This window comes from Gavialis gangeticus, unplaced genomic scaffold, assembly GCF_001723915.1.
Source record: "Gavialis gangeticus isolate Ggan-Ray unplaced genomic scaffold, GavGan_comp1, whole genome shotgun sequence".
Taxonomy (NCBI): domain Eukaryota; kingdom Metazoa; phylum Chordata; order Crocodylia; family Gavialidae; genus Gavialis; species Gavialis gangeticus.
The window spans coordinates 164281384-164300739 of record NW_017728992.1 but is presented as its reverse complement, the minus strand read 5'-3'; the positions used below and the strand labels follow the sequence as shown (position 1 = coordinate 164300739).

Genomic DNA, 19356 nt, shown 5'->3' with positions numbered 1-19356 from the left:
GGGGGGGGTGTTTATTAGTAGAGGTGAGCTCCATTTTAAGGAGCTTGGCTTGAAAGAGGGGGGAAATTAAGTGTTGTAGGACTAAAGTGCAACCGAAGAAAAGCACTGAAAGTTCACTCTGTGCCTGCCTTTCTCCCTCTCTCTGTATACAGGCATATCTAAGCAAACATGAGAATATTTCTTTACATTTACATAGTATCTTAAATCCCTTGGTATCCCAGGGTCTGATACTGTCAACCCTATAATTCTCCCCCTTTAGGCTTGTCTACATTGCCTTCAAGTTAAGCCCTGGAGTGCTTCCATGATATGCTCCTGCTCCAAACTCCAGATATGAGGCAGGATAGCCAACCTGCAGTGGATCCTGAGCACATACCAAGAAACACAGAGTCAAAGCGGGTGGCTACCTTGTCTCACTTCTGGAATTTGGTATATTTGGCCTGCAAGCACGACAACTGGGTTGGCTTCACAGCAGCACTCAAAGGCCCGGCACAGAGGACCTCAGGAGAACCCTTCCTTCCACTGCAGTGTCTTTCCTGGTGTTCACCTCTTAATGAAGGACTTCTCTTTGGCATTTCTTTTGGCGTACCCTGACACCCAGATATACAAAGGCAACTCAAGACTGGCTCCTGCCTCTTCTTTCTACACTTCCTTTTATAAGTGATCTTATCCACTGAGCTTCAGATAGCTTCTTTATATTAATGACCCACTAATCTCCCTTCACTCAATGCTTCACCTCAGCATGTTTCTCTGTTCTTCCTTCCCATATGTCTCAATGTTAACATCATATGAAGACAAATAAATGTCTTTCCTCCCTCTCTTTCCCAAATCCTTCTACTTCAGCATATCATTTGAAATTTCAGACCTTTCACTTCCCCTTGTGCCATACACATAGAAAGAAACAACAAGACATGGATTCAATCTCTCCATCATTTAGGATTCAACTTTCCTTTCTGTCCATATACATAAACTTCACTTTGACTAGTTTGCCCTTTAGCTTTCTCAGCACATGCTTTGTTTGAGTAGATCAAGGTAGCAGCTACCCTAAAGTTGGTAAGTGTGCAGCTCACCCTTTCCGTAGTTCTTTATGCACAGAAAATAAAATTTTGAGAAGTCTTGGTTTCATCCTGCTATGGAATGTAGAAAATCACTCCCCAGCTGCTCTAAATGCAGTAGTGGGGGCAAGGTCTCTCTCTCTATACATGCATCCAGCATATAGCTCAGATCAAGGGCAACTGTAATACATGCACACAGCAGCATTAAGCCAGCATGACTGCAGATAACATTAGGTACACTATGGAGTAGGACTGGGGTATTTGATTTTTTTTTTTTCCAGCAGCAGGCTTTCCACCCTCTCCACCACAGATTAATTAATTTGATGCAGTCTTTTTCCCTAGCTTATTGCCAACCACCACTTTTTTGTTCTGAATTCCCCAGGAACAAAAATGGCAGCATCACACTCAACCTGCTATTTCAATTTACTTAATTAGTTAATGTTTGTGCAGCTCACTGATGTACAGCAGTAGGCAAGAACTAGCAGTTGCCAACTTGAAAAGGTTTGCTACTTTCACTTCAGTGATGCCACTAGATAGCTCAGGAGGCCATTCTTGTCACCAAAACAAAGGATGAAGACCCTCCACAATGTATATCCCCTTTAAGAGCAGTTTCAATTTCAGGATTAGTTTCTAAGCTCCTTTGAAGAGGAGCCTCAAGAAGTCATGATACTCTTGTGTTCCCAAAGAAAGCAGTAATCCATTGTTAGGCCAATGACTTCGTGAGAAGAAAGGTACAATTTGCATCTTGGGTGCCTGTGGTTTTCAACAACTGGTAGCTAGCAAAGCCTTGTGAAGGCCAGTGCCTTATGAAAACACAAAAGCACTTTAGGAAACAGAAAGACCTACCACAAAATTAACAAATCTGGGGGGGGGGAACAGGGCACAAATATCAAGAGACTATTTTTTTCTTTTAATAAATTTGTCAAAATAGGTAATTAGCACCCTGGGGCAGGGCTCAGGGTAGCTGGCAAGTAAATAAATACTTCTACTGCCTATGGCTGGATCACTGAGGTTTTAACTGTCCAGTTCCAATATAGGATATTTGCATCACCTCCCTAGTCTTTCTTATTGTGAATTAAAATGAAGTTGTCATCTTCTACACCCCTTTCCTCTTTTTCTCCCTCACGTAATTGCTCTGGTTTTCATGAACAGGCAAAGCTTACAGTGCTGATGAAGTACAGACACATTAAAGACAAAGACACTTACTGCTATACATGAACTTGAATCTAATCCAAGCAATTCCAAGTAAAAGCGCATTCCTCTGGGGGTGAAATTTGCTATTTAACACAAAGTTCTAAATCCAGCAAAGGATAAGACAATTCCTTAGATGACTCGAAATCAAAATGGGTAAATGAATTTATAAAAGTTATACAAGTTTCCAAGATCTAGCTGAAAAAAATGACTGGGATCATTCTTACTTGTAGTCTTCATTCGCTGCAGTAAAAATAAATGCTTCCATGGGATTCCAGCAGAGTGTATTTGTCCTCATGTCCAAGATAACCTAGAACATGTACATGCTGCTAAATTATTATAAACAATTAGTAGTGGTTGCTTTTCCCCAAAACCAAACCTCCCAACACCTGGGAGGCAGGTAAGCAATTCCATTCTAGAGATACAGAAACTAAAGCAGAGAGGCCAAATAACGTATCCAAGGCCACAGAGCATTTCACTAACAGAGCCAGCAGAAGAATGCATGCCTTCCTGGCCCCAGTTATTTGGTTATGCTTCTTGGCTAGTCTTGCAATTACATTTTCAGAGATGGGTCATATAAAAAAGTTCCTTCTGGACTGTTCCTAACCCAAGTAACACCATTCCTAAGCTACCCAAGTCCCTTATAAATCATTCCTAAAGCCCCCTCTTACAAAATACCCACAACAACCTTATAAATATATAAATTTATTTCATTAAAAGACAACTCTGGTTGATGATGCTGTGAACTAATCTTTGCCTTGATGCTGCCCCTGCTGTTTCTGCAACTGTCCCTCCTCTTATCAATTCCTCTTTGTGTTATGTATGAAGTAACATTTCATAATTCCCTAAAGCCACTGATTGCATTTCATGTGCTTTAAGGACCTGTAGACTGACTGCAAATGTGTTACAAAAGAAGTAAATCACATCCTGGAGCAGAATGAAGCTGACAGCTAACCTAGTAAGACCTGCCTCTCAAAGTCTGCTGGCAACTGATTAGACTAGATCTGGTGCTCAATATTTTGGCCCTGCAGCCCAGAAGAGTGGCTCAGAGCCAGACCATGGGTCAGTACCCTCGTGGGTTGGTGTGCAGAGCCATGCTGTCTGCCTGCCAGGCTCCCCATGAGTCCTAAAATTTGGCAATAGAGGAGGGGCAATTAATACTCCCCACTGCCAAATTTTAGAACTTGTATGGAACACAGTCATCTGGATGGCATGGCTTTGTGGGCTGAATCTGGCTTGAGGGCAAGGTATTGAGCACCCTTGGATTAGATGAAAGGTATTTGGAAACCACATGTTCTGTGCCCCACCTTGGAACACTGTAATGGTAACACTGACAAGTGGGAACTCTTGGGGGGAATCATCTGACACCTAGATTTTCAGGATAGCTTTAGCCTCTCCTGAGGCTTGAAGGGGTTTCTAATCACAGTAGCAAAACAGCACTTGCACACGTTAACTAATATAAAAGTGTTTAACAAACTGAACAATTAGAACAGAACTTTTCTATTACAATGGAAATCCAAGGTAAAATATGAGTGCCTACTCTTTATGACAGTCAAATTTTTATTGTTCTTATTTTACATTAATGCAAATTTTAGGTTCTCTGGCACCACAAAATAGGATTGTGCAGCTAAAACTCAGAATAAATTAGTTAATAGAAACAATACACTAACTTTGAATGACTTACACTAAACCCAATCAAATTCAGACAGTGTTACTTTACCACCATGAATTCATCCTCTGATGCCTTCTAGACAGCAAGCTATCTATAAGAAATGGACAACTATCTCATTAAACAACAGAAGCAGCTCAGATTACACACTTATGATTAAAAGGTTTGAGTGGGCTGAGTTCCTAGGCTGCAGTTCTTGCTGTGAACACATTGTGGGGGCTCAGTGTGAGCAGGCTGTGCTGTCAAGTTTCATAAGCTGGACACCCTTTCTGCTCTTTTCACCACAAGGGCAGATCACAGTCTAGGCCTTACAGCAGACCACAGACTGCTAGCTGATTGGTTCCCTGTGTCAAGGTGTTTCACTGTATTGGGCGAGTGCTGGTCTTATGTTAAGACTGGTTTTGTAACTGTTTTGCTACAAGTGAGGCTGACTGTACCAGAGGAGTGAGGCTCAGAAAGAATGGAGAAAGTCCCAGGGAAAACAGAACAGAGGGAAAAGAGCAGTTTCAGGGAAGACACAGTAAAGTCCAAGTGAGGACAGATGGCACTGGGATGGCACTCTAGTTTTGAAGCAGCCTGCTGTGCTGTTTGGGGACACTGGCACTCTGATACCACTACTCTTTAAAGAGAAACACACTCCCCACTTCCCAGGAGCTAACCTAAAATAAGGAACTCTTGGAGGCGGGGTGCTTTGTGTCACTGGGGAAGACAAGGACTGAGAAGGGGACTTGGTTTCAAAAGGGAATTTAATCAAAAAACATGCATCAGCTTCTTGAGCAGCTGATGGTTTAATATGAAGTTCTTTAAGTAAGAACAAGCTTTGTCTGGACATTACTGTATATGCATTCTATAAGCAGCTAATATCTGCTTATAGAATGCATATACAGCATATACCATGTATCTAACTGCAGAAGTTAAGTCCAGGCCTTAAGGATATTTATGCTACTGGGCATACAATATTTACATTGCCACTACAGTAACATTTAAATTTCTAAGAAACATCTCCTAATCTCTTCTTAATTAATTATAGATATGCTCAGATGTTTAATAAAGAGAAATCTTTACTGGGGCAAGCTGCACTGAAGTCCTTGGGGGTACCAGCTTTGTTGGTTTATTTTTAAGCCATGAATATGCACTAGTAGTTTCCTGTGTAAAAAGTTAGACGACTTGGAGATTAAAGTAACACAAAAGCAGACTGTCCACGTATAAGGAGATTTTCTTAATCTCTTCTATTTTAGTATGTTTGAAATTTTGGGCTGATGTGAGCAGCTAAGGCTTTTATTACCATTTCAAACAAGAAATAACACTATTTTGTTCTCTGTGGCAGTTCAATGCAGAGGAACTTAATCCTTATTTAAATATCCTAAACTCTGCCTCAGTGATCTATTTGGCAGTGAATCCTACAGGTTCGTATAACAGTTGTCCACATGAGGTTTGTTATTTTTCCAAATTCACTAGTTTCTTCTCCCATTCTTATATTGTGAAAATAAGTAGTCCCACTTATCCTTCCCTAAGCTTCTCTAGATCATTCATTTTATAAGACTTTATAGTCTTCTCCAAACTAACCAGGTCACTCTCTTCATCCTCTTTATATGGAAGTTTTACCATGCCTGCAATTATTTTCACTCCTCATCTCTGAATCTCCTCCTATTTCTGCCATAACCCTCTTTAGTACTCCTAGACTTATATCAGAAATCAGCAATATTTTCTAGTGGTGGGCCAGAATGACACAGCTTAGAATAGAGGTGGGCCACTGCTAGGACCTAGCTGATTGATCAAATCCCCCAACCAGCTGGCTGAGGCACAAGCAATACCCAAAACTTCCAAAATGCCACTGAAGCCCCCTAAGTCCACAGGCTGGGTCCAGTCCAGAGGCCACAGATTGCTGACCCTTGACTTACATTACAGCATTCAGAAATTGTCAGTGTTGATTTTTATCCCATTTATTCTACGCTGACTGAAACAATATTTGTTATGTATTTTTAACTGCCCAGGGAGCAGATGTTTTCCTCAAGCTGCCTGTAATGAACTTTACATCGATTCCTTCTCGACTGGTTAATTCATTTAGAACCCAGTAAACAGGAGTGATTTAAGCATCCTTCCACTGTTATCTTACATTAGTCAAGTCTGAATTTCATCTGCCATCAAACTGCCCATTCATTCAGATAACAGGTCACACTGAAGTTCCTTAATATCCTTCCTGATCGTGACTAACCCAAACTGCACCATCTGCAAGTTTTGCCACTTAACTGTTGACTCCCTTCTCCACACAGTTAATAAAAATACAAGACAACAGAACTAGAAAGATAAGCATACATTACCTTTATGCCAGGCTCTGAAATCCATATGGCTGCTTTTTACATTATAGTTTTATAATAAATAATGACCCACATGAAATAATTGTAGAAAACACAGTGCATAGTGAGACAGACAGGACATGCACAGTCCACTGTAAGAAATTAATTTTGTACAGCTACAGTTCTCTTCTGACCACTTGAATCTTATCTCCTAAACCAAAAGCATCTGTACAGACAGGGATCTCTGCTTTTTCTAGGTCATCAATTATGCTAAGGCATGAGATTACGCCAGTTGCAGATAATCTTTCAAAACATAGCAGAAACACTTTTGTAATTCTGGTTTCATAATTATAAATTGTATGTAACTGACAAATCTTGCCACAGTTCAAATAACCTAGTCAGATATTTAACCTTGTTCATATTTTCTTTGATTTAAACTTTGCATACACTTTTCTAGTGATTAAATCCCTCCTAAAGTCTTCTGCATTTTTTGGATTTCCAGTTTTCTTGCATGATTTCACCTATGCCCCAAGTATTTCTGTAGTATCAGTCCTTCTAGATTTTATAGTTTTCAAGTAGCTGTAATGCTTCTGCTCAAAAAATCCAGGTGTTATTTATGGTAAACAGTTTTAATTCTTATTTGAGCTTCATATGTGCTATTCCTAGTTCCCTCTTCCTACTGCAAATAGCAAGATGCATAGAATCACAGAACAGTGATTCTAATCAGTAGCTCTCCTTTCTGCTCCCTTTCCCATCTATCACTGTGTCCCCTGCTCCAACCCGGATCTACATGCCACACATAGAGGCTGCTTGTGCCACTTGTGACAAGTGCTGCGGGTTGGCCACCCTGGTCTAAACCAACCCACTGCTCAAGGTAGGATCATCCCCAACTAAACCACCCTAGTCACATGTCTATCTCATCTGGTCTTTAAAACATCTAAGGATGGAGATTTCACAACTTTTCTGGTAGCTAATTATTGGGGGAAGCATCTTAAATTCAGGGTTGTCTTAGATTTGAGTAAATGCACTATATACAGACACTCAATACACAACAGGTGTCATCCACAAATTTGTTAAATTAATGCTCAATCCCACCCTCCAAATCATTCATGAAGATATTAAACAATACTGGACCAGTAACAGACCCCTGGAGAATGCCATCTGAAACCTGCTCCCAACTAGCTGTTGGGCCATTGCTAGCTACTTATTGAACATGAAGATCCAATCAGTTATATATCCACCTTACAGTATCTTCACCTAGTCTTATTTCCTTAGTTTACTAATAAGCATGCTTTGAGAGTTGTTATCAAAAGCCTGGCTAAAGTAAAAATATGTCACATCTACTGTTCACCTCATATCCACAGAGCTTGTCTTCTTGTCATAGAAGGAAATCAAATCGGTCAGGCATGACTTGCTCTTGATGTGCAAAAGTGCAAAGCGACTTTGATAAAAAGTGCCAACAAAAGGGAAGAAAAAAGGAGGGGGTGTGCGGGAATAAAGTTCTAGCCATGTGACAAAGCAGCCTGTTACAGCAGGTGGTGGTGGGGAGCAATTCAATGTGGGATGCCAGTGTGGGACTAATTACTCACATCACAAAACACTGTGTCCACACGTAACAAACCCAGTTCATGGTGAACCAGTTCAGAGAGTATATATTTCAGGTAGCTTTAAACTGGTTTGATATCTGTCCACTTCAGATATAAACTGTATTTAAATTGGTCTAAATGTTCATAGATTTCTAGGGTCAGAAGGGACCTCGGAAAATCATTGGGTCCATCCATGTGTTCACATGCTTTTCTCACCCCGTTCTCCAGGTGCTTAGAAACAGGCTCCTTAAAGGCTTGCTCAGTAATCTTTCCTGTACTGGCATCAGACTGACTGGTGTGTAAACTCCTCGTTATCCTCCTTCTTCCCTTTCTTAAAGAGGAGCTCTATATTTGCTTATGTATACGTATAACTAAAGTGTGTGTGTGTGCGTGCGTGTGTGCGTGGCATAATTTTTCATGATCCCAAACTCACTTAATCCAATGCTGTGGAAGGACATGAACAAAGCAGGGTATGAAATGCAAGAAAGCAATTTATGCTTGAATACTAACACACCTAACTACCTCTTTCAGTCTCCTTTGGAAACTTTTCATGCAAACCAGGAACAGCATATCATCAAAGGTGAAGGAGTTAGATGCAATAAAATGTTGAATACAAATTTTCATATAAATCGCACAGCATAGATCCTTATAAAGAATCTAATTTCCCAGTCTTCTGCATTTTTGGCTACCACTAAGAGATTCAGTGGTCCAAATCCTTCTCTGAGTTATATAAAAGTGCAACTCCAGAGCTGCAACATAATGCATTCTGCATTAAACTGACTTGGATAAAATGCATAAACAGCATTAGGAAAAGAAACCTTCCAGGCTAGGGCTCACCTCACTGAACTATGGTCACATTCCCTTTTGCTTGCTTTCTGAGCTTCACAATTTCTGCATTCCTTTCCATTCAGTGGCCCATGCTTCAACAGCAGTGATGAATCATGCTCTCAGCCCTGCCTATTCCATACTCTGACTTAGGACACTTCCAGAAAAGTGGAACGTGGATTCAAATCCCATTAGGTTGAGTGGGGGCCTAAACTCCAAGTCTCCTACCTGTATCCTCACTAATCTGTTGCTGGGCAAACAGTGTGATGGTTCTCCTTCTCTTTTCTGCTTTTTGCAACTTAGATGTCTTAAGACAAAGATGAAGATGCATTACAAAAGCTGGTTCATTAACAATTTTCCAGAGACATGAGTATGGTTGTCCAGAGATGCCTAAGTGTCACTTGGGCCTTACAGAAGTAGAACAGGATCTGAGCCTCAGTGCTTATCTAAAAATCAAAATACTGCACTCCCACAGAGGCACAACTCAGAGGCACAACTGTCAATTCCTGAGCACAATAACTGAATTAAGAGGGCATTTTTCTAAATTTACCAGGATTTAAATCCTGAAATTAACTCTATATATTATATTAAAAGCTTCAAATTAAAGACAACATGTTTGCTAAAACTCCAATTTGGTTCTAAATCCTCTGTTTGTCAGGAGTCTACCTTTCATCATCTTGGGCATCTCCATACTATTTATAGCTTTGTGCCTCAAAGTGTTATTTATGTTACAAATAAGTTATTAAACAGAAGAAGTTACCTTCTTTAATGGAGTTGATTGTCTCATGTCATACAACACAATATTTCTGTCCGAAGCACAGCTTCCTAAAAGGTATGTCTAAAACACAATCATAATGTGTTATCAAATATTGTTTTGTAAATACTGTCTCACAAAAGCAACAATATGCATTTTACACAGGATACTTAAGCAACTCTCATTCTGTTAATTTAAGAATAGACATTGCAAGAGTCTCACATAAAGCTATAAAAATTCAGGAAGACTGTAGAAAGTGGGGCACTCACAGAATAGGGATGTGGTCTTGAACCCTTACATAAAAAAAATGCTGGTTACAAATATTTCCTATTTGTTTTAACCTCTAGTAAATATACTCACAGTTTGTTTGTTTGTTAGTTATAAAGAGCTGACCATTCAACTCTAAGCCTTTTCACAAAGTAGCTTTGTTAGCGAGTCCTAGTCTTCTACATGCACTCCATCAAATCCAATAAAACACAGTACATCTAACAAGAAAATATTTCCAGCTGCATGTTGGTTCCTGGTTTACCTACTGCTGTAACATCACTACATCAAGAGGTAAAAAGCATTGTTTAGGAAGGTTATATTTAGAAGAAATAGCTAAAACATCGTATTAACATCATTCAGACATTGTGCTGACAGTAGTACGTAACCATCGATCATGATATACACGTAAAAGGTGTTGTCAGATGCTGATGTTTGGGCTAATGTTGGTTTGACAAGCAAAATTCAAGAACAACATAGCTTGTTACAAGTTTCACAGATCCATATGTTGTCTAAGTTGGAATCCAAATTTACAGCATACTGCTTTCTACTTTCTCTATTTGTTTACATCCTCTGGATCAAAGCTGCTTTATACTGAGCTACACCCAGTGCCAGATATTCCCTCCAGACTGGATAGGATTCTGCATGCTCCTCCCAGCTTTCTATGTTGATGCTGAATGACTTCATATCATTTTTGCATACATCATGGTACCGCCACAGAAGGCGACCCAGCTTTCTAGAGCCATCTCAAATCTCACTACATAAAATATTCTTACAGATACAACCTTCTCCCATTTTCCTGACATGCCTGATCCATCACAACCTTTTCTTCTTGATAGCGTGTCAATCCTGCACGCACCAATACCTCTGTATTTGTTATTCTGTCTTCCCACTTTATTTTCAGAATCCTGCATAGACACATCACATGGAAGCTGTTCAGACTCTTTCTTGATGTGCCTAGCATATACAGTCCATGTTTCTGAAGCATAAAGCAGAAGTGACAGTGCACAAGTCTCGTAGATTCATATCTTCATCTTAGTCTGCTGTTATTCCATGCATGTTTCTTTAATAGCCTGAAATCTTAACTGCTTTTCTGATTTTGTTATTCAGTTAAATCTGAAGATTTAGATTCAGTCAAGATTCCCCACTGATTATAAAATCCAAGTAACAAAAATTGTCAGCTACACCAGAGTGATGTCAGGTATTGGTTCTTCTACACCTTGGTAGATTATCAGTCTTCCTGCGACTAACTGCCACCTCAAGTCACTTGTGTGATTGAGAAAATGTGCCCAAAAGGTTTTGCAGGGAAGATTCACTGTGGGCGACCAAGGCCGCATCATCCAAACAGGAAATCTCTCAGAATCAGTTCTTTTAACTTTGGTTTTTTTCTCTCTGAACCTTGCAATGTTGAACAAGCCTCCATCTAGTCTGGTTCAAAGACCGATGCCATCATTGCTGTCCTTGAATGTATGCAGAAGCAGGAATGAAAAATAGATGTTAAAAGGCAGGTGGGCTGACACGGTATTTGATTCTTTGTTTTCACACACTACAGTTGTCTCCATGCCTTGATGAAGTGAACGAATGATGCCCAACAGTTTGTGGGGTATAACCCAGTTTCTTCAGAACAGTAGAAAAGCCCTGTTTGCTGACTGTATCAAAAGACCTTAGTCAGATCGATGAGGCTATGTACAGTGGTATTTATTTTTCTCTACACTTCTCTTGCAGTTACTTGACTGAAAATACATCAATGGTGGAACGTCTCAAGCAAAAACTGCACTGACTTTAGGGACAGATTCTTTCACCTAGAGATCGCAGCCTATGGAGCATGATGCCAGTGACAGTTTTTCCAGTGATGTTCAACAGAGAGATACCTCTATAATTGTTACAGTCACTTCTATCCTCTTTGTTTTTGTAGAATTGTACAAACCGAGCATCTCTGAAATCTTGTAATACCGCTTCCTCTTTCCAACAGAGCAGTATAACTTCACGAAGATTTTGAAGTAATTCGCCGTTGGTACAGTTGTAGATTTCAGCAGGCAAATAGTTGTTGCCGGATGCCTTGTTCCCAGGAACCAATTTAATGGCTTTCTGCAAATCTTCTATGTAGGCTTTGCTGTCTAAATCCATCATAACTTTGAACTGTGATAATCCTTCCAGTTCTTTGCATTTGGTTTCGGGTCGCTGGAGTATATAAATTGATCCAATACTCAAACTATTTTTGCTCATCAATAATGACATTTCCATTTAAGTCTTTCAGTGGAGCTGTTTTAGGAATGACTAGACCAGTAGCTCATTGATGCCTTTGTACATTCCATGACTATCACCTGCATCAGCTGCTTTCTGAATATCATCACAGAGCTTCACCTGGGGCACACCTCTTAGGCTTGAAGAGAAATGCAAAAGGAGGCCGTCTCAGATTTCCTAGGATTATGGTGTTGCGAGATTCTTTTAGTGGGTTAGTGGTGTGTTGCCCAAATTACAGGTAACCTTGTGGGTAGACTAACTAAAAAAGAGAGGCAGAAACAGGTCGACAGCCCAACCTTACATTTGCTTGCATTTTAAAACATGAAAGCAAACATTTATCCCGAAGTCTATCTGGCTACCCATGACAGCAGAACACAGATTCTCACCTATACAGGCTGGAGAGACTCAAGAGGTAGGAGGAAGATGGCTCACAGATTGACAGCGGGTCTTTGTGAATTTGCTGAGTTCTCCAAATTTCTCTCCAGTCTATGTTGAAGATTTATAGATGGCTGGTTTCAATATTGTATAGCAATGTACCAATACATCGGTCCGATATCAGATCAGTACCAACGTAAAGAATACTGACTGTATCAGAAATCGGCCTTTTTTTCCTGATGTAGCTAATAAATGACCCGTGCAACCACGCAGCCACAGCACAGCACATAGGCAGCAAGGAGCACAGCCAGGCAGCTTGGAGAGCTGCGTCCAGCTGTTAAGTCTGTTGTGGTGGAAGGGAAGGGGAAGAGCAGATCAAGGCCCCCGCAGCAAGGGAGGGAGAGGGGCTGGGGCAGGCACTGCACAGCCAGGGGGACGTGCATAACAGAGCCACGAGCAGCTCGTCCAGAGGGTGCAGGGGGAGCGGCTCCTACTACTGCGCGCACCCAGGGAGGGCATTGGGGGGGGCACATGCCCCTGAATCTGCATGCGGGGTGGGCTGGGGCCAGGGCAGTGAGTTGAGGTAGGGGGGAAGGCACTGCAGTGCGCCATGTGGGGCCAGCAGTGCCCGGCACGCTCCTCCCCCTCCTCCAGGTAAGAGGCGAACTGTGGGAACATCCCAGGGGAGATGCCGCTGCCACGCCCTGAGGCATACTCCGTTCCTGCCTGCCCGCACCCCCTATGGCCTTTCTAAGTACCCCCAGAGGTACACATACCCCTGGTTGACAGCCCCTGTTCTAATAAATTATCTCTGATTTTGTATTTTTATTTTAATTTTTTATTTTAAATTTTTTTTTAATGTAAATTTCTGTTTCACTGAAACTTTTGGAACTGGACTGAACCAGATCTCTTGTGAACTTGGACGGTGTCATTAGTTGGGATTTATATTCTTAGGAAAGAGGGAGGGTTTCTCATCTCCTTTCCTTCCCCATTATGGAATGCTGTTCTTATTTTTTACCTTATTTTATTATCTTTCCTGACAAGGCTGTTTTTCTTTTTACAAATTATATAAACATTTTAACAAAAATATGTCTATTATTATGCCTAAAACTATCTAAGCATTTTAACAAAAATACACAAAATAATATTTAATACATTTGGTTACGTCAACTACTACTACAGAAAACCCTTGCCATGAGAATGTATCCCCCACAAATGGTGAGGGTTACCTGTACTATTATTTTAAGATAAAGCCATGATATAGTGTATAAGGATTATTTAATGAATAGTCTTCCCTTAGTTCTTTCAGGCTTTGTTTAACTGTGTTTGATAGCTTCCCTTACTTGCTGCAAGTTAGTTGTCACATCTGCAAAGATTCACACTATAGCCACTCAGAAACAGGCTTTGGGCCTTAAGCTTAGCAACACTTCTGCAGCTTAGCCAAGGCCCTTCTGAAAATGGCCACAGCTGCAACAGCTGTCCTTTTGTTCTCCAACAGTGATAAAAGGGCCTCAGAGTGCTCTTCAAATCAGTCTGCATTTTTCTTGCAATTTTTTGCCAAAAGCTGTTACAACAGCATCATGCATTAGTTGTTAAGCTTTACTAAGCCTCAGTGGCTGAGCTGTTAGGTCAACTTGCTTTCATAACTTCATCGAAGAGCTGCATTTTTCTAGGTCTTTAATTTAGCTGTCTATCTGAGGGTGACTGGGAGTTTTGCTATGATGGATCTTTTTGACATTGATTCTGAATTTACAGCAAACAGTACAATGTATATAAAGAAAAAGTTACCTCAATTGGATTAAATTTCACACTGCTTATGCTATCAACACCCCATGTCAGAGAGCATATAGGACTGGTCCTTTGTTCATCCCAGATGTCAACTTGATGCCCACAAGTAGCATATATGGCTTCCTTCCAGTGATGATCAATTCCTGTGTACACTGTCTTTAAAGGGAAAAAGTTCAGTTAGAAAAAGTATTCAGAATTGTACAATAAGGTTTCATGCTGTTACATTTACTATCTAAGTTGACCAGATCACTCTCCCACTAACGACAAATGCATCTGAACTGTTTGCAACTTGTATTGTTTTAACATCAGAGTTGTGCTCAAACTTCTGGTCCTGCGGGCTTGATTTAGCTACAAAGCAAGCTTATGCCCTGGCACGATCCAGGGCACAAGACTATGTCTTTTGGCCTGCAAGGCTCCCCCCAGGCCAGACAACACAGTCACACAGGCTGGAGGTTGATCACCACTGGTCTAATTGAACACTACCAACCTAGTCTCTCACCTGAAGAATCTAAATAAAAATGGGCTGAAATATTCTGACCACCACAAATGAACAATGTAATCTGACTGGTTTATAAATTAGTCATGTTACAGTTTTACACTTCTCAAAAATTAACAATTAAGGAGTCCCCAAATGCTTGTCAATGCATTATGATGTTTTTTAAAACAGGGAGCTTTTCCATAAGGCCTAAGACTCTGAAAAACCACAACTATGGATGTCTGTTGAAATCTCTGGGTTTATGTTGAAGTCATGGTTGTAAAATCAATGGTGCTAACATTGTGTATCACCCCATGGCACCCCTGTGACACCCTGATGTCCTTGCTGAAATGTAAGCCCATTGCTTTTTGCCCATTCCCTATAGACACAGAAAACAATCAATCACCATCCCTGTAATAACCTTTTCAGTATTGGAACACTATCATCTATACTATACTCCTTAGCCTTGTCTGCTCTAGACTAAATAATAATACCAGTTCTCCCATCCCTGCCAGTGCCCCCCACTCCCAACCCACAGCCCACCACCCTCGTGAGCCCTGCCAGAGGGAGCCCCCAGCTGCAGGGCTACAGGGCTGGGGCCAGGGGCTGCAGCCTCCTGCCCCTCCAGCAGCACCTGAACCCTAGATACCATGCACAGGAGGTGGCAGCTGCTGCACCTGGAGTGGAGCTCTGTGCCAGCCACACCACCATGGCAAGTTGCCCCCTTCCTGCCCGGCATCAGCGAAGGGGCACAACTCCACACCGCTGCATCTGGGAGGGCAGGTGATGCTTCACCATGGTGGCATGGCTGATGCAGGGCTCCCAAGAGGTGGTGGGGGCAGGAGCAGCCCCAAGCCTCCCTGCCTCACTCCAACTTCCTGCAGTGGGTCCCACCTACTGGCCTGCGGAGGCCACCAGGGGGAGGGCAGCAGGGTGGAGAGCCCCAAGCCCCACAATGGGCAGCCCATCTCCACCCTTGCCCCATACACAAATCTTGGGGAGGCATATGCTCCCCCATACCCCCTCCCCAAGAGTGCACACAGCAGTAGGGAGCCATCTCCTCAATCCCCCAAATGAGCCACCCACATGGCTCCTTTCCACTTCCCCAGCAGGACCCTGTGGGTGTGCACTCCTGCCCTGCCAAACCTGCCCCATGCCCTCCCTCATCATGGGGGCCTCCCCCATTATATAATCTGCCCCCCTGCCCGTCCCTTCTGCATCACTTATGCCCAGACTTACCTGCAGGAGCTGAGGGGACTACTCTCCACAACTGCATCCTGCTGCTTTCAGCCCCAAGCAGCCCTTGCAGGCTGAAACTGCCAGCCTACAACATGAAACCCGCAGTTTCCCACATTAAAGGAGAAAAATCTGTGTTTTTCCGTGGCGAATGGAAAACCTGGATCCCTGGTCACCATGTAATGAAGTATATTATACCATTACAACAGAAATCAAGACTCAAGGCTCCAGAAAACCTAACTTTACGGAAAGGGGGCGGGGAATCAATCTTTATTTAGATTGATTTATTTACTTGTCAACATTTTTATTTTATTTTGGCAAAGACAAAAAGTTGCAACATAACTTAGCAAGTCATTTTTGCTTTAAGACAGGGGTCTCCACTGTGGGGCTGGAAATTTGGGAATGATCAAGTTTGACACCCTCATACCATTCTACAGTATCTCAGAATCTGATCATCTTTAACATATTCATCCTCAAGACACCCTTATTCAGTAATATGGGCATGGTACTACTAGCTGTATTTTGTAGATAGAAGGCTGTGGCACAAGGGGCTAAATCCAATAAAGAACATAAGTGGAACTGAGATGGCAAGGTCCAAAGCTGCAATACAAAAACCCCTTGCTCAGCTGCTGCCTGACCCTGCAACAAACTCAGCAGACATTACCCTATTTGACTTTACAGTTCCCTAGGCACTTATAGTTCCGCTTCCGTGAACACTCAGAACAGCTTCAGTCTGAGCAGCTCAGCAACTATTTCCTGCGTAAGCCTGACAAGGATCCAGAAAAAAGGCATTCCTCCTTCCCTAAGGGGCACAATACAACAGAATTTCCTACAGTTTGCCTAACACGCTAACAAAATGCACACACAGCAGCCATTTTCCTTTAAAAATAGTCACCTTTTATACAATAGCCTACTGCTCACAGTGCTTACTAAAAGAAAGAGACTGTATTCAGTGCTCTCCTTAGTCTGAGAGTATTCAAGGCCATATCTCCCAAGCATGTGCCCTACCCACACTGCTGGAGGGTATTCAGGGGCAGAGACACTCTCCACCCCTCATGCTGAAGTTCTGTCACTTTAATGAACTCAAGGTCCAGTGAACTAGGAAGAGCAGACAAGAAAACAAATTCTCTAGCTTAACTTACATCCTGTTAAGTTTCAAGGATTCTTTTGTTTTTTGGTGGACTTTTGGAGGCTTTTTGGTATTTTTGGTTTATATGGTGGTGAACTATACAAACAAAAAAAAAATTTTAAAGCTAGATTCTTAACTGACCAATAATGACCATTCCCAGACACTGACTTCGTAGGACAAAGAACCAGCATATTTTTTTAAAGGATTGAAAAAATCTTTTTGCATTAAGAATTATTATAAGATGCTTCTTCTAAGGAAAAAAAGAGTTAGAAACAATTAGGAATAGAAATTTAAATAAAAAGTACTAAAATCCACCCTAACACTAGTTTTGTGATAAACGTAACATATTAAACGCACATAGCCTTGCTAGGATATCTACCAGGTTGTACTATAATTGATGCCTGAAATGCAATCTGTATATTTCTTCTTCAGCTATGACTTAGGGCACAGATGTCATACATATGGTTTGTGGATTGATCAACCCCATGTGCTGGCCCCAGGCTTAGCCCCAGCCCAGCTGGACTAGGCTTTGTGGGCACAGAAGGCAGCACAGGGGGTTCATCTGGGGCTCTGAATACAGCCCACATTCCACACCCCTTCATCCCACATGCCACAGGCAGCATGCACCCCATACCAGCCTGAGGGGCTGCATGCACATCTAGTCGCCACACTCACTGAACGCAGCCCAGAGGGCCTGCGGTGCAGGTTACATGCAGCGTTCTAGACCAAGAGCCCCTGTGTTGCCTGCAGTGTGCATGATGGCAGGTCCAACCCACGCATGATCGCTAGTATGTGCCCTGTGATGGCCCCGAGAGCCAGTGCATGCTGCATGTGGTACATGGGTTGAATCAGGAGCCACAGATGCTGCATACAGGGCTGGCACTAGTCCAGTCCTCAGACCAGCCTGCTTATGGCTCACCCAGCCTACCGGGCTGGATGAGTTTGACAGTCCTGATCCAAGGTTTATAGATGTAATAAGAAGGTATGTGGTCTGGTTTTGTACATATTTGAGATCGCTTTGATTAAATATTTTACTCTAAAGCACAACAAATAAAAAGATTGCAGTATTACAGACTACAAAGTAGGAGAAATAAAAAAACTTTATCTTTAAAACTTGAAAAAAAAATTTCAGAGTAACAATGAAACAGGCTCCATACCATTATGCAAATATGTAGTTGTTAAACCTTCTGTTAATAATTTTCTGCATGGTTGAAGCTAAAAGTGTAAACTCTCTCTCCCGCTCAGAATACTTTAATAGTTACCATACATCACACACAAGCCAACTTGGCTATGCTGGACAACTGCTTTAAAAACAGGTTGTATTTTTTATATTACTTTCCCTAGTTACACTGAGTAAAACTGTGGCAACACTTCACAGATTTACAAATATAAGACCGAAAGAGAAGTTCTGGTCATCTAACCTATTCTCCTGTACATAGAGAAGGCCATAACATATCATCTGGTTACCGCTACACTGTGCTCAGTAACTCGAGTCAGATAAAAACAAACACATATTAGGCTAAAACAAAAAAAGCACTGAGTCTTGAAGACATCAAGGGACAAAGAACCCACCACATTTTAGCAGCTTGTTCCAGTAGCATTTACAGCACTTTGTTAAAAAATTGAGTTTTATTACTAATTTCAAAATAGCCTGGCTTAAAATCCCAACCACTGGTTCTTGTGTCCTTCTTCCAACTGGTAATTTCTCTATTTTCCTGCTAAGAAACAGAGCAGACTGAACTTTCCAATACAACAAAACTTGGATCATTTGTATTCAGCATGGGTCACAATCCATTTCATTTGCAGGAGGTTGCTTAATTAAAGACAAGCTATTCAGGTGTTTGCAATGATGTCTTCAAAAGACATCACTGTTCCAGTCAGCTAGAACACAGCAGCTGTCCCCACCCATAAGTGATCACAGTCATGGTATCCTTTGAAATAAAACCTGCAGCCAATAGCTGCAGCACCTGAGAAGTTCCACATGCTTTTGTGGTGGCTGTATGTGAATCCCAGCTAACTGGCAACCCTCATAAGGTTAGGTTCCTAATCCCACTGCAAAGATGAAGTATCCAGGTTCTATGGCAGGCCTAGCTTGTAATATATATAACATGTTTGTTGCCCCTACCTGACCCCCTCTTCCTCACAAAAATCTCCAGTGTAAACTGTGCTCTCTAAGGGGCATCTGTGCTTTAAAGGGGCTCTGGTCCATCACTTCAACTCCTCTAAGCACGAAAGTAATTCTTTTTATTTGCAGGAATAATGAATGAGAGTGCTGACCTGTTGCAGGGTTAAAGCTAGAGAGCTACTGACTAAGGGTATGAAAAGTTAAGTGATTAATCAATTAATCATTTAACCAATAAGTGCAGTGATAACCGGTTAATTTACTGGTTATCCTTTAGCTGGGGTAAGGGGCAGTCTGGCAGGGGGGAAGGGAAGCCATGGGGCGCCACAACAGGAATCAGAAGGCAGCA

At 41.7% G+C, this 19356-nt stretch overlaps 1 protein-coding gene across 1 annotated transcript in view; it reads right to left on the bottom strand.

Annotated features, from left to right (window-relative positions):
- DCAF13 (DDB1 and CUL4 associated factor 13) overlaps nt 1-19356 on the bottom strand; it is a 62008-nt gene that overhangs the window by 23974 nt on the left and 18678 nt on the right. Inside the window, exons 5-7 of the mRNA XM_019528052.1 lie at nt 14046-14201; nt 9381-9458; nt 2471-2553 (exon numbers count right to left, since the gene is read on the bottom strand). Coding sequence (XP_019383597.1) covers nt 2471-2553; nt 9381-9458; nt 14046-14201 — 317 coding nt within the window. The remainder of the gene's footprint in view (nt 1-2470; nt 2554-9380; nt 9459-14045; nt 14202-19356) is intronic.